General features: G+C 36.5%; 1 protein-coding gene across 1 annotated transcript; it reads right to left on the bottom strand.

Annotated features, from left to right (window-relative positions):
- Positions 1–685: 685 nt before the first annotated feature.
- On the bottom strand, positions 686–24,878 carry LOC108664964 (proton-associated sugar transporter A). Its single transcript, XM_018151663.2, has 15 exons — positions 24,793–24,878; positions 16,685–16,911; positions 11,736–11,998; positions 11,316–11,383; positions 10,650–10,713; positions 10,188–10,349; positions 8,265–8,366; positions 7,577–7,719; positions 7,227–7,352; positions 6,924–6,995; positions 6,451–6,573; positions 5,327–5,437; positions 4,648–4,778; positions 2,731–2,905; positions 686–2,568 (listed from the first exon to the last, which is right to left on the bottom strand). The coding sequence occupies exons 2-15, from the start codon at positions 16,909–16,911 to the stop codon at positions 2,284–2,286; spliced, it is 2,052 nt and encodes a 683-aa protein (XP_018007152.2). The 5' UTR covers positions 24,793–24,878; the 3' UTR covers positions 686–2,283.
- Positions 24,879–27,736: the final 2,858 nt, after the last annotated feature.

Raw genomic sequence — 27,736 nt, 5'->3', positions numbered from 1 at the left:
AGTTTCACTTGCTAAATTTTTTTCCCATCTTCAATTGGGTGCGGGAAAGAAATTATCACATGTTTCTGAGAGTTTATCTTTGACCAAAATTATCTCCAAGTCACACGTCGACTGTCGATGTTACAAAAAATATCCTTAATTTTAAAATGAATAAACTCACTTTCAGAGCCGTCTAGCCTCTATAGAATGATGATCGCAAGAGTGTATTTACTGCACTGGGTGATGACATCACTGGCACGCAGTGAGTATATCAAGCCTCAGCAGTTGCACTCACATGCCGGCCTAGACGCTGCCTTCTATCTTGTGGTATAGCAACTTTCACTCTCAATCATGCCTATTATTGCATGATTATTGGCAAGCTTTCAATGGCCGGTGATTTACGATGTAGACATTGAAATTGAATATTGTAAACATCTGTATGAATATGATAGCGTTAATATTCACAGTAAAACTTTGCTTGAAAATAATGTGGGATAAAAATAGAATAATTAATTAATTCTCATTTTATTTTTAGTTTATTATCATTAATTTAGGTTTCGATGGTACATACGGTGCTGTGAATAAATTTTGTAAACTATTATTTATCTAAAATGTATAAAAAGATCAGAGGATAGATAAAATGGTTTTTAGCTGCTTTTTTTTTATTCGTTCACACAACAACAAGTCATTACATTAAACATTAAATCGAATGTTTCTAAATTAGTCAACAATTCAACACAGATATTGTCACTCAAAGAGGCCAAGTATGTCCTAGATTACAACAGAGATAGGGAACAGGATAGGCCTAGCTAAGCATTTCATCATAAGCCTTTGCAATTATATAGGAGTTGACTGTTATATCATTTATTAGGACTGATTCTACCTTTCTGCTGTTACGAGGAAAACTTGTAGAGATCGGTGCATTTCCTTGATGTTTATGCGTCATACAACACTTGAACGACTATTTTCACTTTAAATTTGGGAGCAATATGAACGCAGAGAACACTGATTTTAATCGCAAACATTATATAGCTGATGTCAATAAATGACTGTCTTTGGCATTTTTAAAGTTAATATGTGATGGGAAGATTTATGTAAAGACCTACAGACGGAAGAGCCTGATTTGATAGTATTCACATTATTTAATATTATTAAAATATAGATTTAATAATCTCGCATTATCAATTATCCCTTTTTCATTAGAAGCTGGAATTCATGAGGAAATTAAATCGATAATATGTGGCAAGCAGTGGTTGTCTTGACAGAATTAACTTTATAAAAAAGTTCATATGGAAAATTAGAGGCCGATGCAAAAGAAGAATGCATTGCAAGTTTTGTGTATTCAACTTGTGTTTCTTTTTCAACTTTAATCTTATCGAGCACATCAACATTTCTACTTTAAATAAGTAATTTTTAACAGATTTATATTAAAAAATGTTTAAAAACAAGTTTATTCCTTGTTCACTCTTTACTAATTTACCTGCACTTACACTCATCCAAGATGTTTCAGTGAGCCTTCTTCTTTCTACTCCCTTCCAAATATAGTTTATATAGTTATATAGTTCCCAATTTATGTAGACGAAAAAAATACTTAAAAGTCCATAAACGTCCTTACGATCTTTCGAAAGAAATGTCTAAATTTATCGTAACAAACTCAGCACAATTATTTCAAGTATCAGCATAAATTCTCTCTGATGTATTTAAATTAATTTCGGAGTTATGTGGTTTTGTGCTTAAAACTATTAATTAACTAACGAGACATCCGAAACAACCGAAAATCATTCATATTCTACTAGTTATAAAATCGTTCATTTTATCCCACAATTGCTGATTTATATTCAAATCTACGATTTATCAATCGTGTCTGTACATTTTCAAGCGACTAATAAAACAGTTTCTCATGGGAAGTTTCGTCAATAAATAAAAATGTAGAAAGAACATATTTCCATCACTAATTGTACAAGACGGGATGTCATGATAATTTTTCTTAATCCTCGCGTACATTCTTAATGTTTAATTAATTATCATGGCCTCTTCAGCAGATGGTTTTCCTGACCACGACCGTAATTTCTTGCCATAATACTACGAATCGTTACAAGAAGCTCCAGAATTTGTGACACTCTTGAATCTAAACGCTCAGTAGAAAAGGAACGGCGTCTTCATTTTTTGATGAACTACGAAGTCGTATCCGCGTTTTCATCCTTCCATCAACAAATTCGTCTTCCACTCAACTATTTTCCTTGTGTTCAGTAAAAGAAAGAGATGTCTATAGTTACGACAAGAATTCGATGATTGGCAATAAGTTTACAGATCCAAGTACTCTACTTGCGTAGCACACATGGCCCCACAGAACGAGAAAACTGCAGCTGCGATAACAACAGCGGCTGTGGAGCCGTAGGCTGAGACAAACGACCCCATGCACAGAGCCTGGATAAACTGCGCCAGGAAGACCATCGATGAAACAATCGCTACATCCGTACCAAGCCCGCGAATTTGTTGACAAGTTGTTGATCCATTTCCTCCTTGATCAGCAGACTTTTGAACATTTAGTGTTGATTTTTCAATCGTTTGGCTTCTCTCGAATCCAACCTAGAGAAATTTGAATCAAAACTCCATCCATCATTCAGTCATATTCTGCACTTTTTAATATAAAAGGGATACATGTTACAGAAAAGGTACAAAGTCACTTTCTTTGCGGACAGTTTTTGTGAGTAATTCAAATATTAATGTCGTATTGACTAGTGAACTCACAGTTTGCGTGGCGTGGTAGTGAGCGACGAGCAAGTAGGGCATGGTGAAGAGGGTGGAGTACATCACCCCGGCTGTGGTAGACAGGACGATCACTGCGGTGCGGGTGGGGGTGGTGGCTAGCAGCACCATGCCCAGGCTGTACACGAGCTGGCCACACACGTATACCTTCCGGGCACTAACCGACATATTCAATTACTTCTAACGTGATTCATTCTATTTTATACCAATTGTTCAACATATTTATTTTATTTGACACTAATAATATGGCGTCGTTTTGTTATCATCATGTTTTCTGATTTTCTTTGTTGTTTTCAAGAAAGGCTGATTACACATCAAATTAATACAACTATTTGTGATTTTGGTTGCTCGCCATCAGAGGACATTCGAATGGCTCTGTTAATCTTTTTATTCTTGTCATCGCTGCAGTTCGATTAAAAAAGGACAAACGAGATTCTGATATTGAGGGAGCGTCTGGGTCCCAAAAAAACTTTTTCATTTACGGACGGATCACTTTAAAACTTGTTACATAGATGTAAAACAAAGATCTAAAATTTTTTGTTCGTGTGAATTTTTCGGAAAAATGAACGAAAACGTGAAATTCTTAGAAAACGTCTAAAAAGGGGGTACTGTAGAAAACTATCTGCTCCTAGGATTTTCAAGCTACAACATCAATACGCATATCATTCGACGCGTAAGGACCATATCTATTGATTTGTCGTAGTTTTTCTCGAAATTCGAATTTTTGTGGGTGTGGGGGCCTTTTACGTAAAATTTTCGAAAATTTTTCGATTTCCCCCATTCCCCCCCCCTTTTTTAAAAACAAATGTCAAAAATATAACGAAATTGAAAAAACTACGACCAATCTCTAGATCTTTTATTTGCGAATCGAATGGTATATCTCTCATTGCTGTAACTTCAAAACTGTAGGAAGAGATAGTTTATCAGTGACAATAAGTGTCAATGTTCAGTAGAGCCCGACAAATTCCTGTGCGCCGCGAAATCGGCATTCAAGGTTGCATGGATGCAAGACAAGACGATACTGAAGCTTAGTTTCTGTCAATGATAGTGCGAACGACGGCGCGCGAACCATCCCACACGACTGCAGAAGGGTTACTTGAGCAGAATGTGTGAAGACTGAAGACAAGCTATTTAAGGTGCACTGCGGCAATGATTCCCATGTTAAATGGTAAAGAACTCCACCACCCCTTGCCCTTTCGCGATCTGTCGTGAACGCATATATCAACGTACAGAGATGGTTTTGGTACCAGGATGGATAGGGCAGGATGTCATCTTTAAGATGAGACTAAAAACCGGAAACGCCAAAATTGTCGATTTTGGACCCAGACGCTCCCCTAGAAATAGAGCAATTTTTTAGATTAAAGACAGTATGTTGATTCAGTTCCTAAGTTATTGCACTACGGCAGAATTTTGCATTAAGCTAATATATGTATATTTAACACAAATAATCGTATTTACATTAACGCTTCATATTATGCAGTTATAGTTTCAAACGTTCAATTTCAAATCTAATAAAATCACAGTGTTTAAAAATTAAAAAAGTTTGTTTCATCGAGAATAGTTGAACTATTCCAAATTTTGAGATGAAGACTGCAGTAGCAGCATCTCAATGACAGTATTATTCGATATGTATTTCTCTATACCTTAACGTATAGTTTAAATGTACAGTGAACAATTATGATACAATCAATATAATTGTCACTATATTTCTTACTAAATGTACTTAATTAAAGTATTTTCTCCATACAAGATTATATTCACCGCTCAGAACGCCTATATGGGTTGACAAATATTCACAGCAACCATTTACTAAAAAGTTATCTTGCCGCTGTCCATATTTTCTATTCCATAAACGGTAATAATTGGAATCAGTTTCCCAGGAAAACAAAGAACAAATACCCAAATCTCTTGACGAGCTTCTCGATGACGAAGGAGTAGCAGGAGCAGGAGAGCGAGTACAGCGCCATCCCCCAGCAGCCGAAGCGCACACCCGCCTCGTACAGCTGCTGCAACTGCGACCCCTCCGGAGCCTTGTTTAGTGTGCAATGTACATGTCATATATCTATTATCTATCTTATTAAATAATAATAAATTCGTGACTTTACTTTCGTTTATGTAATTTAGTGTTGGAGCTTTGTGAGTGGTGTGAAAACATTCAAATATTATTAATTTCAAGGGTTTCAAGTGAATTTCAGTCAAAATTCTCTCATGACATTGTATACATAATCTTTTTTATATACAATCTACCTTCTGTATAATCAGCATTTTTTAAAAATTGACAGTTCATATTTCTCTTTATATGAAAAGTTGTCTATGCAAGAATTTGTGGGAAGCTTTGTGGGAAGCTTCCACACCTTACGTCAGAATCTCCCCCAAACGCAGCTTCGCCTCCATACCCCAGGGTCTCCCCCAAACATAGCTTCCCCTCCTTACCCCAGGGTCTCCCCCAAACATAGCTTCCCCTCCTTATCCCAGGGTCTCCCCCAAACGCAGCTTCCCTGCTTACCCCAGGGTCTCCCCCAAGCACAGCTCCCCCTCCATACCCCAAGGTCTCCCCCTCACAGCTTCCCCTGCTTACCCCAGGGTCTCCCCCAAACACAGCTTCCCCCACGAAGTCAGTGAAGTAGAGGGAGTAGCACACCAGGGACATCCAGCAGAAGAGGTTCGTCAGGCACAGCACCCGCAGGCTCTGCACTACGCAGTCTCAAGTCAGTGGATGCTTCCTCAACAATTTTTACAGTGGTCCAGAGGTAGGCTCTATAATCGTTTAATTTCTTATAACGTCGAAGAATTGGTTTCGTATTTATAATCTGAATTATAATTGGCAGGTGAGTATTATTTGGCAAAAATTTACAATGGAACTAATATGAGCATCTCGATTTTTTATTGGTCGGGTTCCAAGGAATTTAAATAAAATTATTTTAATCTAATTCTGAGTCACTAATGTTTTGGGCAGCATGGCTCAACGGCCGTGCATGCGCTGAATCCTGCCTGCAATGTAGCTTCTTGATAAACGCGTGTGGGACTTGAATTAGCGCCACAGATGCAGGTATTATTTTGACTTTAAAGGCAAACGGTCCCCCCAGGTAACAAGTACCCAGAGTTCGTTCAGGGACACCAAATCAGGGCCATGCTGCAGCTTAACCTTTTGACGGCTACCAAGCGCCGCTCTCCAGCGACACCGAGAAATTATCTGAGCTAGCCAAGGCTCGAACCCACGGCTAGCTAATCTCGTCGCGGTGCCGCTATCACTGCACAAACAGAGGCACTAACCACTTCGTTACAGTGGCGCTAACCGCTGGGTTACAGTGGCGCTAACCACTGCATCACAGTGGCGCTAACCACTGCATTACAGAGGCGCTAACCACTTCGTTACAGAGGCGCTAACCACTTTGTTACAGTGGCGCTAACCAGTTCGTTACAGTGGCGCTAACCACTGCGTTACAGTGGCGCTAACCACTGCATTACAGTGGCGCTAACCACTGCATTACAGAGGCGCTAACCACTTCGTTACAGAGGCGCTAACCACTTCGTTACAGTGGCGCTAACCACTGCGTTACAGTGGCTGTGCAAATATTGAACTGAATGGCCACATACTGTGCTGGTCTTAAACAGAATTAGGATGCATAGAATATAAAATAGACAAATTTCAACAAATCTACTTTTTAGAATATTCATGTTCTTCATGTTTGCATTGTTCACCCGAGGCATGTAGACAATAGAGAGCAGGTATTGCTTGAGTGTTGCGTCAGGAGCTTCCTCCAAGATGGCTTGGTCTGGCAGTGACTGAGGACTTTTTTGTGTTTGCGTAGTTTCCTGCGGCGTCTGTGAGACAGAAACTGTTTTTTGAAATCTAAATGTCTTGATAGATATTCCATATTGACTTATTCATATACGTATTTTGCCTTATTCATATAGATGTTGCCTTATTCATAATATGAAAAATCCAGTTATTTGTTAGAAAAAAAAAATTTTTCTAAAAAGTTAGTGTGGGCATCCCAGTTTTGATTGCTGACGCTTGCTCAATGGCCCAGTAAATAAATGCTTGAACATTATAACTGTTTTAACTTCACACAATATTTAAACATTATAAATTAGCTTTATTAAAAATGAAAATTTCCGAATTAAATATTTCGTAATACTCATCTGATTGTCGAAATTATCCATCTAATTACCTGCTCGAAAAAAGATGTTTCTTTGGTTTGGTGATCATCGTTGCTGAGCGTCTGATATGCATTAATGGTATTCTGAAATGATATGATTTAGACCTTTAACATTCATCTTCGATCGGTCATATATCTTGAAATATCTACACCTTGCTTATAACAATGCATACTATGCATACTAATATGCATACTATTTTGCACATATAATATGCACACCATTATATAAGATCATTAGATATTATCCTGGTTGCACTGAGCCATGAAAATTACGTCCATTTTCAAGCGACAACAGCTACGACCAACAAAACATACGTCAACCGTAGATGTTGCAGTAATGCCATCCATCGAGGTAGAGACGCTCCCGTAGACTTTAGGTAGAGCTTTCTGCTCACCAGTTAATCTGGACTCCAGAGGCACACACTCTCCCAAGTTTGTGTCCTTTTTTGTGAAGAAATTTACAACTAAATTTAATCTGGGACAGAAATATTATTCGTACATGAAAATGAACTGCGGCATTGAAATGCAGCATTGAACAAACATATTTTCAACTAAACCTCAAATGATAATGCTTTTTACATTGGCAAATATAAACGAATAAAAGCCAGGTGACTTATCAAAATTAAATTTGGAATAATTGATAACTTATATCGTTGTTTAGTTACGTTGACATTGAAGAGTTTGGAGACGGAGAGTAGCCTGGCAAGAGGGATCTCCTTGAACGCGGTGATGGTGCACACAACGCACACCAGGTAGATGAAGAGCACCAGCGTGAACACCGCTCTGATGTGACCGCCGAATAACCAACCTGCATTATTGTGCATCAATTGTGAACAATTAATTAAATATTTTATCATTCGTAGTGCTTCATGAACGAAGAAGTACAATTAATTCGTTTAGAGTAAACTAAAGCTGTTATGGAAAATTTAGTAAGGATGAAATAATAAAGGTAATTCAAAGTAAGCGTCATCATATCACATGTACGGCTGTGTAAAAGCTTAGGTGGCTTTAAAATATACGTGGCTGTGCCGCCAGTATGGCTGCCCCGCAACACGGAATGACATGCACAGACTTGATCAATTATCACCCTGTACTTGAAGATCAGCCACCATACATTGATGAATGCAGGAATTAAAAACAAATATAATGAAAAATATGTTGCGAAATATCACAGTACATTTGCATGTGAGTGTTGCATCATTGTGCAATAATTTGAATCTTCTTCTGAATAGCTACGTCTTGTACCCATAAAATTCTCAGGTGTTAAAATTACAGTTTGAAATTTTTTAATTTAAATCTACACTTGCATCGTCCTGGCATACACAGGAAGACTAAAATAACTTATAGAATCACCAATAAAGTTGGCATCCCAGTTGATGGCCCCCATGACGTAGCCGGTGCTGCCCCCCAGGCCCGCCATGATCGTGAACGTTGATAGTCCAACGCCATGGTCCTCTGCGTTAAGCACCATTTTAGGTTATTTTGCACGGTCATAAACATGAAATGAAGAATCTTTATTGTAATGACTTGACCTTCAACTAATTTATAAGTGCAAGGTGTGACAAAACTGACAAACAGTAGGACAGAGAACCTATCAGTGCTTGTTGACAATTATTTGAATAATTGCAAAGCTTGTCACGTACTGATAACTTGAGCATTCATTTGAGCCTGGCTAAAGAGTTTCACGTACGTATACAAGCAAAAATTGACCGGATGAGCCACATTAAAAGAACAGTTTCTTCTATACCGGACAAATGCAATCAAATACGGATTTCATAATGTTTTGGGACAAATGTGACGACTCTTGCTGATTATACTTGTTCATGGTGGGCATTGAATATCATCAAAGTTGCTGGTGATGTACCATTTTTTTAACGATTATATGCCTCATTATTTTTTAATTATAGGCATTATTTGGCAAGTGAGCGCTACTGGTTGGGGCAACTTCACATTGCTCCACGGGATATACCCTAAATTAATTTACAATTGAAGGCTTTACATTTGCAAAAAGTTCCAATAGATTTAGTTAGTACAGGGACTTGGTCAATAAAAAGTAAACTTTTTACGTTAGCTTTTATTAATCTTGCCATGAAGCACTCAAAGTATTGGACTCTCGAAAGGAATTTTTATGATCTATTATATAGCTCATATAATATTTGCCGAAATGCATGCAAATTTAAACTCATATAATTTGAGAAGATGTTTATTCATCTTTCTGATGGTGCAACTGAACAGTAGTTACAACAGAATAAGGAAAATATTCTAGGTCGATGAAATGAGACTTGAATCTCCATTGTTGTGATGTTGTGATATATATAGATGATTGGTTGTGTCGGGTTTCATTTATCGTGGTTATGACATCGTGGTTATGTCGTGTTTTATAGTGTAATATTCATCGGAGTAACGGAAACAATTAGGAAATTCGAGTCCATTGAAATCGTAATGATATACTCAATTTCAAACTTAATTTGTTTGTTTTGGGGAAATAATATCATGAACTGAACCTCTAATTATTTATAATATAATGTTGTGACAACATCAACATAACGGCAGGAAGCGCCTACTGGAGCTTCTTGAACATTCTTTGAAAATTTGTAAAGCTCGCCACTAGAACTCAGTCTTTTCATGGAAAAATATGTGTATTTTTGGAGAAATAATAGCGCCAGCCATTTAAAATTCAGTTAATTAAGAAATAAGTAAATTATTTAAACTTAAGTATTTTTAATGTTGCGCACTAACCGAAAAGAATATGTGTATTTTAAGATGTGTTAATTGGTAGTAGTGTGAAGCCAGCCCACTCATTCATTTACATTTTAGATCATCTGACAAGTATTTCAATAAAAGAAAGATCGCACTATACCGAGCTAATCAGAATTAAATTAGCACAGAGAATTTAAAATTAAACTGAGGCGAATTATTACTCAGAGTTTGAGACTTTAATGGTAAATGTACATGTCAAAGCATTGACCGTTGCAACACTGCAACTGTAGTTGCAATGCAGTTGCATTTGCAATATCGCTGCAAGTCGCTGCAAAGAACTGGAAAATTCATTCTCGATATCGCCCCACTCTAAATTCTATTATTGAGAAGAGGCAACATTTGAAGTTAACTAATTTCATGGTTTTGAAGTAATGTCATTCACCTGATGACTGCTGCTAGAAGGCTAAATGACTTTGAATCGAGAGGTTAAGAGTAAGATCGCTGTACCACTCGAATTTATAAAATTTGAATAATTATTTTGAGCGTATATTTTCTCTTAAATGCTGGTTAACGTACCAGGAATTGTGACGTCCAGAAGATAAGCTCGGGCGGGACTCTGACAGGCGTCAGCATCGAAGTCAAGTAGAATTGTGCCGACGATGGTGAAGAAAATGCTCCATGGGTGATGGTCCTGACCTCCTGGTGCCGACATGTTGGCTGGGCTCGATTCCCGATCATCTAGAACCATTATAATTTGTATCAGTAATATCTTTTCCAAAGTGAATAAGCTTATTTACTTTTCAAATAATGTATTGATGAATTTACTTATATACATTGGATACCTGCAGCAGAAAATCTTACCATAACAAATTAAGCTTTCTGAATACACTTATTCATCTAAAAGTTGATGATGATAATCAATTTCATGTGATACAAGTTTAAATGCTGGTTGAAGTAATTATGATAACCAAACGCACGGTAACTTTATTTCAGTCAGAAAATTAGTATAATTAAATCGATAATAAATGCGTATCTTACCGAACTCAAGCTCGCGTGTCACAGCGTACGGGCTGGTCCAATTGGAAGCTTCAGGCGTGTTGAGCTAAACAAGGCAATCATATCAAATTTCTCAAATTATTTGTCCTTCGATCTCATGTGCCTTATAAAAAGTTCGGAAGCTACGCCGTAAGGTCAAATTTTTATTTGTTTATTCAAAAATTCATTTGCTGATACAAGGTGCATTTGTTGGAATTATATTAACTCTATATATGCGAATTATTACAACAATACAAGCTAGTTGGGTATCATCGATCATAAGTAGAAAGATCCATCAGACCTGCAATAGAAGCAATTAGCACCAACAATAATAAGTCTAGCTAAAATATAAGAGTAATCAAGATTCTGTCGCGACATAGAATCGTCTTGCCACGTTTCTGTCAATAATTCATTCCAAAAATCATCAATTCATTTTTATAGAACTTTCATGAGGATATCGTTTGATTCTTTACGGCTTCCCCGTGAGCGTATCACAGCTTTAAAAAAATCGTTTATGTTTTCAGTTCAGTTTCAGTATGAATATGTTTTGCTGAATAAGAAGTCCGTCTATGAATATTACTGTATCTACATCGACATCAAATATTGTGTTAAAATTCTAAACGATCATGAACACAAATATTCATAGAATATTTTTGCTGTATGACTCACGGGAGGCTGGTAGAAGGTATCGCCCAGCGCTTGGCCCATGAGCTTCCCGTTAGGTACCAAGATCAAACCTGAACAACAGGAGATAAAATCAACTACTTATTCAACGAACTCGATTCAGATAGAAAGTGAATTTATTTTTCAACGAGTGCAGGATTTTAATTAATAACACCTTTCACTTTTGATTTGAAAAATAATTTACTTTAATCTGGTTATTTATGCATTGTCAGAACAATTTTGTAATGAACTGTCAAGTTATGTTTCATGCTATGACAACATTCTCAAAATTGTCTGTCGCCTGGATTTCATCATGTAATTAACTATAAACAGAAAGCTTATGAACAGATTCAGTCACACATAATTAAGATCAACGTTCAATATTAACACTTAATCTCAAACGATTAATTATGCAAGATAGCTCACCGAAAATTAGTCCTATAGATAGTAAAAGAATGAAAGGCCTTCTCCTGCCCATGCTTGACTGACATCTGTCGCTGAGAGAGCCCAGCACGGGCGTTAGGAAGAAGCCAATACTGGGGCTGAGGCACCAGATGAGCGTCATGAGGCTGTGGTGAACACCGATCTTAAGGAGGGTGGGCGAAACAAAAGCTGTTTCTGCGGCGTAGCAAAACTCGATGCCCATCACGGCCGCTGATATGCGCACCATCTCCAAGCGACTTTTTGGTCTGTCAGGGAAAATATTATGTGAGAACAAGTGCAAATTTTTAACATCTTCTATAGTAAAGCTTGTGGTGAGATTCTTGGCAGAGTAATAAGGTAAGTTTGTAGAGAGATATATACGGAACTATAGAATAGAATTTAGTATTTACGACTGAACGTGAATTTGGAATACAATTGGCAGGAAAAAAATTGAGGAAAATGGCGATTAGCATCCGAATCGAGAGCATCCGAAAATCTTAAAATTTCAAGTTATCTGCGAAGTCTAATTAACTGAGTTGTTGCACTCAATAACAAACAGCTTTTCAAAATTGATTATAGGAGTGACCTGCATGAGGAAGCAAGCTGATAGTTACATTTCATAAGGTACTTAACTCATGTCAATTAATACCAAGACACTTTCAAACACATGACTGTAACTGCATAAACAGTTAAACACTGCAAGACCGTCAGTATTTCACGATTCATGCAAATTATTTAGGTATCATTTCACACACGTAGAAAGATTTAGCTGCATTCCGCTGCAACTTGTTTTGTTACGAACAAAACCTGAGTAGTGGTGATTATATACACGAATACAACAAATCATTCTCATCGAAATGGATGAGAAAATCTTTAGCGCTAAATTAATATTATGAAATTTGATTATTTATATCAGTAACGGATAAACGCCGAAATACACACAATAATTTCTGAAAGTCAGTTTTCTGACCTTATCGTGTTTATTCCTCAATTCTGCATAACTACTCGCTTTAACTTGTGTAGAGAATTAATGGAAAACTTGTAATTGAATAATGTAGGGTCTGATTAATCAATCGTATTCCTATAAAATTTTTAGCACGAAATCGATCATGAGACAAATTTCTCAAAAAATTATCATCTGTGTGAACAATTGTATTTAAATTTGACTCCCAAAACAATGAGTGGCTTGATCTTATCTTCGAGCCTTAATTTAATCGGCTTTGTGAAACTATAGTAAATTTAAACATAAAAAATATATACTGGGTGGAATATTGTCGCGTCAGGGCAGAGCAACATTAATCATCCAAAATCGAGAATACGTATTATATAATTTAAAGTTTTTTTTAATTCTTTACTCAGAAAATAACTTATGTAACTTACTGCTGTGCTGCATCTAAATGATCAAGGCCTGCGTTACGATAAAAAACATCAAGTAAGCAATTGATGACAATCTCTTTTTAAAAAGATATATAAGGTAAGGAGTCTTACTAGGGGCACGCAAGGGTAGTTGTTAAAAATGAAGTCAACGTCTAGATCTTCCTCACAAGAATTACAATAAGTCTTCCAAATTCTTTGTGACGTAATATTAATTTGCTGAGTTTACATATGACCATGCGAACAATGAAGAAACTTTATTCGTCCGTATCCAGTCTACATGCGTACGCCACCCATCATATACTTTCCACCACTAAGCATTGCATCATAGCATCCCTTCATATACACCCACCAGCGTCTGAATTATTGTACTCAGCGTACAACTTTCAGTACTTGAATAGTTAATTAGAGTTCTACGGCAGTGTTGCTTGAAACCTGCCTGATAACTCCAGGCCATGGATATTGTAGGCTTTTATATAACGCATAAGTAAGTATCTCAATTACTATTTGCAATTGTCATGACAAACAATAGACAATACTGATTCAATAATAATAGACAATAGACAATCAATCAGACAATACTGATTGATATTAGTTTTAAACTTAAATGATTGTTGAAAATTTGACCTCCGACTCGACCGAACTTGGATAAAAAGGAACACGAGAATAGAAGTGAAAATTAAGTCACTAAGTTCAGACAAACATAAGAATCATACAGAAAAACGGCCCTTACGCTATGCTTGCGTGTAAGCACATTTTCAAAGTCTTCAAGCTACTAAGGTTACAAATTCAAGCTTCAATTTAGAGTAATTTGACTTCAAAAGCCTTTTGTATTAGTTTTGTTTGTGGAGAATCAATTTTCAGCCAACCGTCATGGGGCCGAAAGGAATAATTGCCTTTTTCGGAGAGAGTTTTTTTTTTCAACTTTTTGGGGGTGAAGGGAATAAGTCTGAATACATATTGATGGATTTTATCATGATAAAGACTCTCGATAACCATGCCCATAACCCATGAAATATAATTATTGCAATTTGTTCTCAAGACCGGCAGCATGCTACTAAGCTACAATGAAGAGTGCACAGCGCGCAAAAAAGTCACTAAGTGAATACGACAGAATCGGAGGAAAAGTGCACTCATGGCGAAATCTAACTAATCCTGCTGAATTAGAAAGTCCGCAACTCATATTTTATCGTGTTTATGGAGAGGCAACCCGACATGAGTATTTAACAACAAAAATAAAAAAACCTAAAATAAAAATTTAGATGAAGCTTCGAAAAGGGAGTTATATATAAGATAATTCTATACTGAATGTGGGATAGAACAGAACTTTATCTTAGGAGCATATCTTTAGCTCGAAAATCGGCAACGAGTTTTGGGAAAGCACGATGTAAAATTGGTGAATCCTCTACAACAGGATTTGCGAGCATCAGGAATCATCTATCCTGGGCAAAGCCAGGTTGGAATGTTAGTATTCTGAAAATTTAAGGTGTGATAAATTGTAATACGCATACCAATTGATCTTAGGTGGCGGAAAATCTTACTCGTTAAGAGTGGGGAATGAATAGGAAAGATGAGGAACCACTGACAAGGAAACTGTAGCGATGTTTATAGCCCATCATCTCCAACTCTACTTTTGATTTAAAACCAAAATTGAAACGGTAAATTTGGTATCGATCCTCTGCATGAGAACAGTTGGATTTTTTCACGTCCCACAAAGTTTTTCATTTATGCTTCAACTCACAATACAATATAATAGGAGTATGGTTCATAGGCATTTATTCCGCTCAAAAAATTGAGCTAAATATGCGTAAATTTAAAAGCAAACTCTGAGCCTCGGACGATCAGTTAGTGCGGACAACTTAATTACAGCGCGACGCTGATGCGAAAATTCTTTATCGAATCCTTATCGCTGTCACCGCTCAATCTGGCTCTCCCTGGCCTCACATTTTTCTGAAAAAAACCGTCTCCGAAAATTATATTTTGATACAGAATAAAAAGATTTCGAATCATATTTGAGTTAGATGGGATCATATGCATGATAAAAATGACATTTTAGCAAGAGCTTCAAGTATTATGAGTATGAGGTAAACAATTTTTTATTGTGCAATATATATTTGAACGTAAATGGAACAATTCTGTGGCACGTTCATTCCTAGAGCATATTTTCATTCCGTGGTACAATCTATATGGGTGTCAAAAGAATAAATTTGTATGCAGTCGTGCTATGAAGCTCTCTCTTGTCAATTAAAAACCTTAAAAGAGAACGCATTCAAATTCGAACTTGTGCAATGCGAACCTAAGTTATTTTAACAAAAGAATATTGCAATTGAGTAAAAAAAATTATTTTCACCCGCTTCCTTTGCCAGCAAAGAACCTGAATGAGGACGCTCAAGAGGAGTGAAAAAAATCACAATCAAGAAGTTAGAATTTATGGAACAAATTTCGACTCCCAAATTGCCAACTTAGTCGCTTTTCGAACCGCTGTAATTCGGGTCCAAATTAATCAGGGCCCAAACAAGGGAGGTGAGAAATGTGGCAAAGCGTCATTCCCATACAACATTTGGGCCTCGGACCCAGTATGCCGACGGTTACAATCCCCTTCGATCGATCGAAGTGAGGTGCCGCCTGTTGCGTTTGTAATTGTTTTCTGTGATGGCCAAGATCTTGATTGCGGCAACACTCAGCGCTAAAATGTAGTGCTTTTCCTTTCCCCGCCAGACCTCCGTAACTTAATCGACCAACTGCAATGGTCGGACTCTACCAAACGCAATTCTACGTCCGAACCTTTCACGTTAACTTTTTTTACCACGCGAGTAGATATTTTCAGCTTAAAACATATACTAGGACTTATCTTTAAATCTTAGTTAATACAATCCTATCATATTTTCAAAAACATCTTTCGTAAGAACATTTTTATTTTTCACGATTCGGAATTCGGTTGATCGAAACATAAATTTTTGCCTTTGTCTTCTATAACTCTTCCATCAAGCAGCTTTGTATCGCTCTTTATATGGTGCTTATTTCATCACCGGCAGTATATAAACATCAATATGACAAGGTTATTAACTGTACGTGTACAAGTCTTCTTCCTTTAAAAGGTATATAGTTTCCTCGAATGCGTGCGTTTTATGTTATTGAATGCCATGAACAAATTTTTACGTTAATTTCGCTCCATAACATTCCGAACAACCATTGTTATGAAAAAATTTGAAAGTAAAAGAACAGCCTGCACCTGCTTGAAGGTAATCGGCATCGTTTTAAGTCTTGTTCATTGATTATTGAGTAAATTTAACGAATGATTTTCAACAGGTAAAATAATGCTTCCGAACGAGTTCCATCGAGTGCTGTTATACACCAACACTCAATTATTGTTTACTTTTATGGGCATTTACAGAAATTTAAAAAATCAAGCAAAAAAAGTGATCGAGATCCCTTTATTTTGTGTCAGAATTCAGACGGATGTTAACGCGCGGAATAGCGGATCCCAATAAATGCATGAGACTTTTCCAGCATTTATGATTACCTATGAATTTTATGTATGATTACAACGTATCAATTACATTTCTACCTGACCTTACCTAAATATGTGAGCGTAATCGCTGTCTTCTTGGTCATCTCCGAGGTGTCGTGCAGCGTTCTCACGAGCATTCAAGATGGTGGCCGCAGTCTTCCTCTTAAGGGCGGCCAGCGATGGCCGCTGCTCGCTGTCCTTGAGGTTCGCCCACTTCTCCCTGACCACGTTGCTGAGCAGGTGGAGGCCACCCGCGTACGCAGAGAGCTTCTCAGCGCCTGATGCTGACATCATCTTTTCCAGAAAAATAGAAACAATTGAATCATATTTTGTTTGGAACTCGTTTCGTTGAATTAAAATGAAATTAACTATAGTAGCGAGTGTTATCTGCATGATAAATTGCTAATTAGAAATATATAAAAAATTTTGACATACACCAAGAATCCAACTACGAACAACTATTTTTTTTATAACTCTTTTACCATTAGTATAATATTAGCAATTTGCAATAAATTGGATGTGTGGGACATATACCTCTTGTCACAAAAATTCTACATTTTTCTGATTTCAATTCCATCTGCGTAAATAGAATATGTATATATAGTCGCCCTATTTATAGTCGAAAAGCCCTCAACGGCCTCTAGAGAAAAGCCATCTACGGCCTCTAGAATAAAAAATAAAACCAAATCAGCCCAGCTAGAGATGGAAGTTTGCAAGTACTGCAAAGAGATCTCTCTGAGCGAAGTCCAGACAGTGACCTGTGAACGATGTGAAGATCTCATTTGCATCAGCTGTTCAAATTTGAGCTCTAAGGAGTACTCATTTCTCCAGAAATCTAAATTGCTTCATTGGTTTTGCCGTGATTGCGAAAAACCAACTCTTGGTGCTCGAAATTTCTCGCTTCGAATCACCGACATGTGGAACAGCCTCCCCGATGACATCGTTGGCGCTCCAAGTATGAACGCGTTCAAGAACAGACTAGATAAAGCTGTGGAAAAATATATGTTCAGATTTGAAATGCCTAGCTCCTTATCGAACCCGGTGGAAGTCTAGTAGCTACTTCAAATTATCGCCAGTCATGAAAAGATCCGGTCAAATGACACTATTTTAGATCTTCTGTGAACAAGGCACGAAAAGGAAAAGAATCGGCGACAGGCCACATCAGGCCTACACTTCAGCGCCGACATCACTATGTATGTAATGCACATTGTGATATAATATGTGGAGACCTATTTTTAACATGTGTTCCACTCCAAAGTTGAATGATTTTTGAGTAACCGGACCTTAGTGACATCGATGTTAAAATTTGATAATAACAACGAAATAAATGAAATTTAAATTAAAAATAAATAATGTTAAATGAAAACTAGAGATATAGGAATATAATGTCTTGAAAGCAGTCAAATGATAATGAGAGTTCCAGACTTTCGCAGAATTGTGAGGTGGCGCGAGAGGCCACAGCCAATCACTTCTGTGTCGCAGGCTCGGAGATTAAAAGTTCAGTCTGATGAAAATAATGGCTTTCATTTGGCCAAACGTGCCACTGAAAAATATGTTCTATGTCTTTGTGGCTTGAAATCAGTGGTGAATTACAAATATTTGTTTGTGATGGAAAAGAGAGTAAATCAAATGTGTAATTCAATCACCGTAGATTAACAGGATATGAAAATGAGCTGTAACTCTAATAAATTTGGCCATTGTTTGACATGAATGATTTATGATAGGTTTGAAATTGATGAACAAGTCGATGGCTTAGCTAAGTTTCTTGTAATGGAAGTGGATTAATTTGAATCGAATTATTACTCCAATTGAGTTCACGAATGTCCTAAAACATTGAAGAATATTTTAGTAGGATAATGTTATATAATATGTATAAATTAGCATAACAGTAACATAAAGACATAGTCCTAAGCCAGCTCATGTGATAAGCCAGGCAAGAGGACGTGGTCGTGGCTTAGTCGTGCCAGAGGCAAACAGAGCAAGCGACGTGCGAGTCCAGCCGCATATCAATAACAAGATTCTCTTGATAGCTTCGTTTGCACCGTGGCACATTCATGTATAGCAGGCTATATACATGAATACTTGAATTTTTCCATTAATTTCTCATATATTGAGTACAAGCAGCAAGAAATTATATCACGTCAAATTAAATCCATTGCCAGATTAATAGCAAAGGTCAATATTTTACTCTCCATTTCTTTGTTCGTTATTATTTAGATTTCTTCGTATTCTATATAATATAATAAAACTAATATCAATAATTTTAAATTAAACACGCAGTCTTATTCAAATCTTGCGCAAATTATTTCCAATGTATTAAAACTTTAATCAATTTATTCCTTCAGTGGGCGGCGAAAATGTGACGTTATCACCGTGGCTTCCTTCACCATCACAGCGACTGTCACACGAGCGTCCAGAAGAAGCTGTAGAAATGCAGCATACTTATCTCGCTCTGCTGCATCGATTGCCTGCCTGTACCATGTACGACCCCGTTGTGTAATGGTTATAGTCTATACTTCACAAGACTATCTAATTTTAATTGATTACTTTCCTCCGTTGCGTGGCAGTTGTCTTTAACCATTACACCGTTGTGTAATGGTTATATTGTCTATACTTCACAAGACTATCTAATTTTAATTGATTACTTTCACCCAGAACGGCACCGTTGTGTAATGGCTATATAGTCTATACTTCACAAGACTATCTAATTTTAATTGATTACTTTCACCCAGTACGGCATCGTTGTGTAATGGTTAGAGTCTCTACTTCATAAGACTGTCCAATCTTTGTTGATCACTTTCCTCCGTTGCGTGACAGTTGTCTTTAACCATTACACCGTTTGTAATGGTTATATAGTCTCTACTTCACAAGACTGTCCAATTTTTATTTATTACTTTTTTCCAGTACGGCACCGATGTGTAATATCTGTGGCTAGTCGTTCCTTCAGAACACATATAATTGGTCTCCTTAGGTTTGAGAAAACATCGTTCTGGAATGCTTTGTGGGAAAGCAAGCTTCATTCGCCGATTTCATTCTGATTGCTGAACGTCTAGTGATCCATCAGGATTGCCCGTTTATTGGGAAAAACTCGAACAATCGCTCACATTTTGTAACTCCTGCTTTACTTAAAGTACATAAAGACATTTTAAAATGAAAAAAAACTTGCACAAATTTAGATCAGATAATTCATGCCAAGAATTTTTGGTCAATTATTTTTCATGATGAAAAATTTTCAGCCTAAGTTAATTTTTTTCCTCCGTATTCATAACTCGTTCAGCGAACCTTGAAGCTCTGGTCAAAGATTGTACAATTCATCGCATTCTCCGTTTCATTTTGCTCTTCAAGTCAAGGTTCAAGGTAGTTTTCAACAGCCAAGCTCTTCAAATGATAAAGCCCCACAGGAAATATCTCCGCCCACACTTCGTTTCCTCTGCCTGAACGTATTTGAGAAGTTTCTCTCGTGAACCTAATTAAAAGCTTTACTTAGCTCGCGTTCATCCTTGCTTTTGCCGCGAAAAGTTGGAGGCAATAAGGAGTTATATCTCTTCTCCAGCGGGGCTGGTATGTCCCGACGGTGCCATAGTAACGCAGTGGCAAGTTGCTACGCGTCAGCAAATCCAATACCGCGGCTGAAGTGATGATCAGCAGGAGCTGATTGCCCTCCGTAGACAGGATTGAAGGGAATTTTCCCTGATCCAGAGACTAAAGTGGTTTTTCAGAGGCCTCGCTGCTGCATGCCGGGGCTTAGTATAGGTCGGCATCGCTCCCTGGTGGCTTCAATGATGCGGGATTGCTTCATAACGACGAGCTTGCCGCTATCATTACTGGGACAAAAACTAACTTCGAACTTTCCGTAATTTTGCTAGATTCTCGGTAGGGAATGAAAATCATATTTACCAACATACTTATAACATCATGCACTTAACGTAGGAGTTATTATACTTCCGGTATAATAATGTACACTGGGCATTATTATACCGTACGTAGAAATAACAAATATATAGATGAAAATCATACATTAATTAATTAGAATTATAATGACACAAAGAACCTAAACTGAGTGATTTTTAAATTCTGAAAACATTCGATTTTTTGTCTCTTAAAATTATAAAAAATCTAGCTCTCCAATAATCTTTCTATGCGTATGATAATGTTATTAAGTAGCAAGCATTTTCATTGCCATATATTAGCGTGATCATATTAATTGTATTAAATGTTATCTATTCATTCAAAGCAAACTTGGCGATCTTCATTGTGTTTGCGATGTGTTACCGTCTAAAATAAAAGCATGAAGTATTGAGTTCGTTATTTGTTAAAATTCTCCTAATGCTTACTTCTCATAACTATGAAATCACTCTCGTTCTCGTTTCATAGTTTAAAAGTCTTTATTATGGCGTGCAATGAAGTTCACGCTTTTCAATATTAATTAATTATGGAAATATAGTTCTCTTATTAGTGCTTTTGTAAGTTCATCATATGTATGGTGCAAATATTTCTGGCTGGCATGCATAGCCCCAGCAGGCGCTTGTTGTCATTTCGCTTTTTCTACTTCAAGTCATGAAGGCCTCTATTATGTCATAGAGAGACGTGTTTTGTGCTGAAATGCTCAAGGTGCAAATAAATCAACCTTTTAGCTCAGTTAATTCCTAGCTTCTCACCTTGTCAGATTATTGAAGTGAGCGCTTAAGCTATTAAACACAATAAGTGAAGTGATTGCGTAAGCTATTTAACACGATAATTGAAGTAAGCGCTTAAGCTATTTAATACAATAATTGAAGTGAGCGCCTGAGCTACTTAACACGTTAATTGAACTAATCGCTGAAGTTGTTCACGGCACAATACTTGAAGTGAATGTTTAAGCTTTTTAACACAATAATTGAAGAGAGTGCTTAAGCTGTTCAACACAATAATTTAACTGAGCGGATAAGCTGTTAAACACCATAGGTTTGTTCTCTACAAATTTAAAAGCGAAGAAAATTCTACAAAAATTCATATCTCTACAGAAAACATTTCGGAGTCCATCTCTATCGTCAGTTCGCAGAATCTAGAATTCATATAAAAAATCACAAATTAATACTATTGAAAGTCACAGAACCAAATTTAAAATCTAAATATACAAATAATAGACAGAGCACAAAAAAACCTATCTATTCCTATCTTCAAGTGGATAGGAACTAAAAGCTGACTTCAAACTGAGCCTAAGCTTAAAAATGAACAAGTATTCTAAAATACGCAGATCTGAAGTACCGGAGGTGGAAGCTAACACCCTGAGGTCACTGTCAGAAATTAATTTATGATTTTTTATATGAATTCTAGATTCTACGAACTGACGATGGAGCTGGACTCCGAAACGTTTTCTATATAGAGATATGAATTGTGGTTTATTTTCTTTGTTTTTAAATTTCTAGTAAACTTGCGATTTAAGCAAACAAGTGACATCAATTCTTTAAAGTTTGTTCTCGTGTAGGTTTTGGCATCAATCTTTGATTTTTATTTTTGGCCGATCCATTTTATTTCACTGAACTCAATTTTCTGCCACTGGATCAAAGTGGAAACTTTGTAGGTGTTAGAGATAAATCCTTTCTTGAAGGAAAGGATCTGTAAGATGAAACCTAAGGCGACGATCGATGGACATGAGGTTTTTTCGAATGCTTTATATATTACGCGTGATATATGATGTGAAAGTGATAGAAATGCCTTATGCAGACTAATAAAGCCAACTTATGAGGAACCATGAACAAATCATTCAAATAAGATGCCGTTTTCTTCTTTATGTCGGAAATGTCGACGGAGTCCGTAAAACATGAATGAAGATGCATTGAGATCAAGTTAAAGGAAACCTTTAAATTCATTAGAGTAATTTAGGAAAAGTTGGCTTTTCAAATCCAAACTTAGTGAAAATTAAGATAAGGAAGCTTAATGAAATATTAATTCGAATATTGGTCACTGAACCCAATAAATAACATCTTCTTTATATAAAATTGAGCTGAGAAAAGCTGTGGTTCTTGGCCCTTAAATCCAGCTAAATATTTGAAAATTTGACCTAACATTTTGACTACATCATGAAGACTGATGAAGCAAACGTGCGGCATGCAGCGCAGCCGGAGCGTCGCAGTGGGCGCTATTGTTGCGCCTATCAGCAACATCGCGCGCTCGAAGCGTTAAAGCTGCTCGCTCCTCCAGCGCCGCAACCTACCACATGCCATTAAATTTAGGCCTGAAGCGGCCTCTAAGAATCGCTTCAAACATTTTAATTTCTCTTAAAATGGTCTTTTCGTTCATCATTACCGATCAGTTAATTTAATGCATCGTAGGCGATGTTCTGAGCAGCCTTGACGTCTCACTGAGCTGGAACTTCTTCAAGTATCAATTGCATGCATGCAGCCTTCAACCATGTCTACAATCCTTTATTCTCTGGTGCCTCCACAAGACCTTACATTTGCACATCTAGTATTTGTCACTAGGCTCTTTCTTACAGCCTCGGTCTATAAATTTGAAACCGTTGTAATTTTTAAGATTTAATGAATCACAGTTGAAAATAATGAACCGCGAAAATTAGAATTTCGACTACATGGTTGAATTACTTCATCTTCAGAATTACTTCATCGTTGATTACATTAAAAATTATTCCGGGCTATTGAACGCAATTTTCTAATTTTTCCAACTGACCAATAAAAATTACAGCCGACTTCAAGAGTGCACGTAATATTATTAGGATTACATATCTCAGGTGAAACAGTTGTGAATGCTTGACCTTCAGCAATTTGAATTATTAAAATTTGAACTATTATTGAATTATAATCAGTAAATGTTCTTCTTTACTTTATTGTAATATGTTTGATATATTCAATTAAATACTCTGCTTGTATCGATTTTGGAATCCGGTTAATGTATATTTAATAATTACACCGATGCTCCACATATTAACCATCAAAATACATATGACACCGACTATCGCTATATGCTCAAACGGATATGAATTTTGATTCACGAATGAAACTTTTTTTCAATATTATATTTTGATGATTTCACAGCTACTCTTACTTTTTGCAATCACGTTGATTCACTAAATGACACCAACTCAATTTTGTCGGCCAAATTTGCGTTTTTAGTCAAAGAGGTCAGTTGTGGAGATTTATTTTTCAATTAATTTTTCCCTAATTGTTATGAGTGATACGAAATTTTTGATTCCGCTTTCGAAATCACAAAGAAAAGTACCATAAATAGCGCCATCGATTGTCGATTGCCATTTACTGCGCCAACCATTGCTACTCAGTGTGCATCAGGATACATAATTTCAAAACATTGTACAACTCCAAGTCAAGAGTATACAGTATGGAAGAGTACTATAACTGAAGTCTTTAGATTTGTCATTTGTATTAATTAATTAAAGGACTTTCACAAATTTGAGGAAGTTTGTAATTTTTGCCTTTTATGTCAACAGTTGTTCTTGTCATGTCATTCGCTATTTTTATTAACAATTTATTCTAGTAATTGTTAGAACAAAAACAAAATTGTTTTTTTTTTTAAATAATCAGGTTTGACATCAGTTGAATTTTATTTTTCATAAGTATTTTTTATAACAATTACATTTATTGAATAGGATATTTCTGTTAAAAGTGTGGTCAATTGAGTGAATACATACATAATTGTCAAAATTGATCAATAAAATGTGTTCGCGTTTTTCCATGCGATAAAAAATCCCCCATTTTTTGTTAACGTGGTTTGCAATATCATTTATGCAACAGTACTCAAAGTCGAAGGTTATCAGGACACTTTACTGATGAGCAGTGAATCGGAGAACATCATTGCAAAAGTGTCAGTGAGTATGCTTCGCATATTTTTTTTACAGTTAGTTTCTTCGTAACAGCTTCAGATTTGGTGAGTTGAAGATAGCTTGAATTTGTTCGGAAATTCAGTAAAGGAAGTCATTAATTTAGTCTTTTGAAGATGATATCACAGTAATCAGACAGATATGATATCACAGTAATCACAGTAATCTGATGCAATGCTCATGGAAGTGCAGCATTGGAAACTTCGGTCGCTCTTGCAATAAATTACGAATTCCAGAAGACAATGGAATCAAAATTCACAACGTTGAAAAACAAAGATCCTGACCTTTTCCATTTGTGACTAATACAAAAACAGACTATAATGAATCTAATAAGTACTTACACATGAATGAGCTGGCGGGGTACTGATGTAGAGCGGAGCAGCGCCGGCAGGTGTTGTCTGAAGAAGGGCTGAGCAGCAACAGATGGGGCCTAGTGTCTGCTGGTAGCTCGGGGGCCTAGGCGCTGTAGGCGGGGCCGCGCTGCGTCATCGCTTGTCAATGGGCCTCGGACAGCCAATAATAAACATTCAATTTCCAGCCTAACACCGTCACAACAATTAGAAGTGCCATCATTATTTAATGAGTTCATATAAAAAAAGTCTTGTCAAGCGCTAAATTCGTATTTTTACTCTCTATATTTCTAAGGCTCGTGGAGCTCTGCCCACTCAATATTCCTAATTTAGGGCATCAAGAATATCAACATACACTTTAGTCTGCCTTAGAAAAACTATCCGAGATATTGTCTTATATCTTTTAAGAGATGAGTGTATAAATTGGTTTAAATTAATGGCTTAGCAAGTTGCGAAGAAATTCCCGTCTGAAGCAGTTCACACTTCACATTATAAATTGAGTAAAACAGCCGCGTTCGCTGGACACTCAGATCTTAATTGGATGGAACTACGAGTTGAAGAAACCAGCTGATTTTTGCTGTGTCTTGGTGTGTGCTAAACAAATCTAATCGAGAAATAATCCTTAATGCACTGCAGTCATCATCCATCATATTTGCAATAAACTCTGTTATTAGTCAATTGACTTCGAGATACTCTCATTAATAGAATATTAAAGTGAATCGTACATTAAGGTGCTCGAGAGTAGGAAGCTTGTGCAAATTGCGTACAAGTTTATTAAATTGAAACATACTCGTCTTTTTAACACTATTCACCATATGATGTGGTTCAAATCAGTTACAGAGATTCATGAGTACATGACAGGAGCACGCAAACTTTTGAACAAAGGGCCGCAAGAAAACTTGACGCCATCCTAAGGCAGCATCGTTTTTACATAATGTACTTTCAATTACAGTTTTGCAACTATGTATATACAAGGTTATTCTCAGAACTTCCTGGTTTGAAAACTCAATAAAAGAAGAACTAGTAAAGATTGCGTTAGAAAATTAATTTTATTGTAAAAGACATTACCCTACTTTTTGCATCACATAGTTTCAAAGATGAAATCGGTCAATGCAGCAGGAAGTCGTTTTTATAATTCAGTTTAACTAGCTTAATCATATAGACTGGTATTGACCTCATCTCCTTGAGAGGTGACTTTATTATGTGTTTATCAATTGTTTACAATGACTTTCCAAGGACCCTACCTCATCTGAAGGACAACACATATAGTCAAGCCATCGCCAACATGCCCGTAATATGCTTCACCGAGTTGAACCGAACTACAAAAATCGACTAACTGAATGCATCGACAATGGGGGCCGTCATTTGTCCGATGTCATCTTTAAACAAAGTGGTACAAAAATTAGGGTAATGTCTTTGCAGTGAAATTTATATTGTGATATCTTTTCTAGTTCTTTTTTTATTGAATTTTCAAATCAGGAAATTTCCGTGAATCATTCTGTAAGAATAAACGACACTAACAATGTATTGTCATTTCTTTCATATTATCATTAAATTTTAAATATACACTATATACCAGTTGGAAATGATATTTAAATATTTTGAATTATTGTCAAAAAGTTAAATTATAATTTTTAATAGTGGGTATGTAGACGAATGTTCATGATGAGCCTAAAACCGGCCACATGATTTAATACTTATATCAAACGACATATGAATCGCCTGATACAAATATGGAGTTAGTAGTGTAGTGAATCCTTTATTTTCTAAACCACATCCGAACGTTGAAAGCGATCTACGGAGGTTTTGAGGCATCCAAGGTACGTAAACCTTACGGTGAGCATGGCATACAGCACAACGTAGAAATGGTTCGTTTTTCTAATCGAAGTCAACAAAACCAATTCAAGAATCGAGTTTGTTCTACATTTTTATTCCCACAAACAAATATATATGGCCATTGTTTTCTAAATTTATTAAATTTACGGCTATTAGAACTAGTAAGCAACATCTAAGATTTGGATGCGAACAACCCGGCATCTGGTGAGGGATGAAGACGTCACGTACCAGCAAGTTTATTGACAATTGTCATTCTGTTGTCGGTATATCATAATAGAAAATCATTTTATATGCTTTAAGTTACTTGCATGTACTAAAATACCTTACTTTATAAAAAATAACAAAGAATAGTTCACAATTTATAAACGCATGCGCCTGCAATATAATTAATTCATTTTGTTAAATGTATATTATTATGCTCTTATCTACAGATAGATAACATTTTTTGTACAAGTGAACAATATTAAGTCTCTTCATACATAATAAAAACAATTTTAACAGAAATAATAAATTGACTATTGGATGTGGGTGAATAATTGCAATCAATCAATTGATTTCACTATCCTACATTCAGCAGCATTATGTGAGCTGAAAGATGATTGCAGATTGATTGGATCTATACTACCATCTACAAAGGGATTGACTGGGCAAGATTTAACGATATGTTTGAAACCGTTGATCTCTACCATCACGTACCCAACTGCGTAATCGTGCAGGGGTTGACTGTGTAGATAAGAAATACAACAATGGAATAAGGAGGCATTCAGGGCAAGTGCATATACCGTCCAGTATGAGGGGGAATTAGCAAGTCAATACATTTAATATCTACAATATGGAGGAACAAATTAGCGCGAGGAAACGTCGATGTTATGGGAGAGGATAAGTTGAGAATGACAGTCCAAGAGTAATAATGGCCGTCTACAACGAGGGAATTACAGTCCAGCAAGATAGAATCACAGTACAGAAAGATAGAATCACAGTCCCGTAAGATGGAATTACAGTCCAGCAAGATGGAGTTAAAGTCCTGCAAGATGGAGTTACAGTCCAGCAAGATGGAGTTACAGTCCAGCAAGATGGAGTTACAGTCCAGCAAGATGGA

Source organism: Hyalella azteca, unplaced genomic scaffold, assembly GCF_000764305.2.
Source record: "Hyalella azteca isolate HAZT.00-mixed unplaced genomic scaffold, Hazt_2.0.2 contig13648, whole genome shotgun sequence".
Lineage (NCBI taxonomy): Eukaryota > Metazoa > Arthropoda > Malacostraca > Amphipoda > Hyalellidae > Hyalella > Hyalella azteca.
Note: the sequence above shows the minus strand (reverse complement) of the source record. Positions and strands in the feature narration are given on the sequence as shown.

What these genes read in the sequence shown, in the direction of transcription:
- LOC108664964 (XM_018151663.2), bottom strand. Translation starts at nt 16,911, where the DNA reads ATGATGTCAGCATCAGGCGCTGAGAAGCTCTCTGCGTACGCGGGTGGC. An exon ending in ATACCTTCTACCAGCCTCCC is followed by an intron (nt 10,714 to 11,315) that starts GTGAGTCATACA and finishes TGCCTTGTTTAG; the next exon opens with CTCAACACGCCTGAAGCTTC. An exon ending in CCAAACTCTTCAATGTCAAC is followed by an intron (nt 7,353 to 7,576) that starts GTAACTAAACAA and finishes TTCACAAAAAAG; the next exon opens with GACACAAACTTGGGAGAGTG.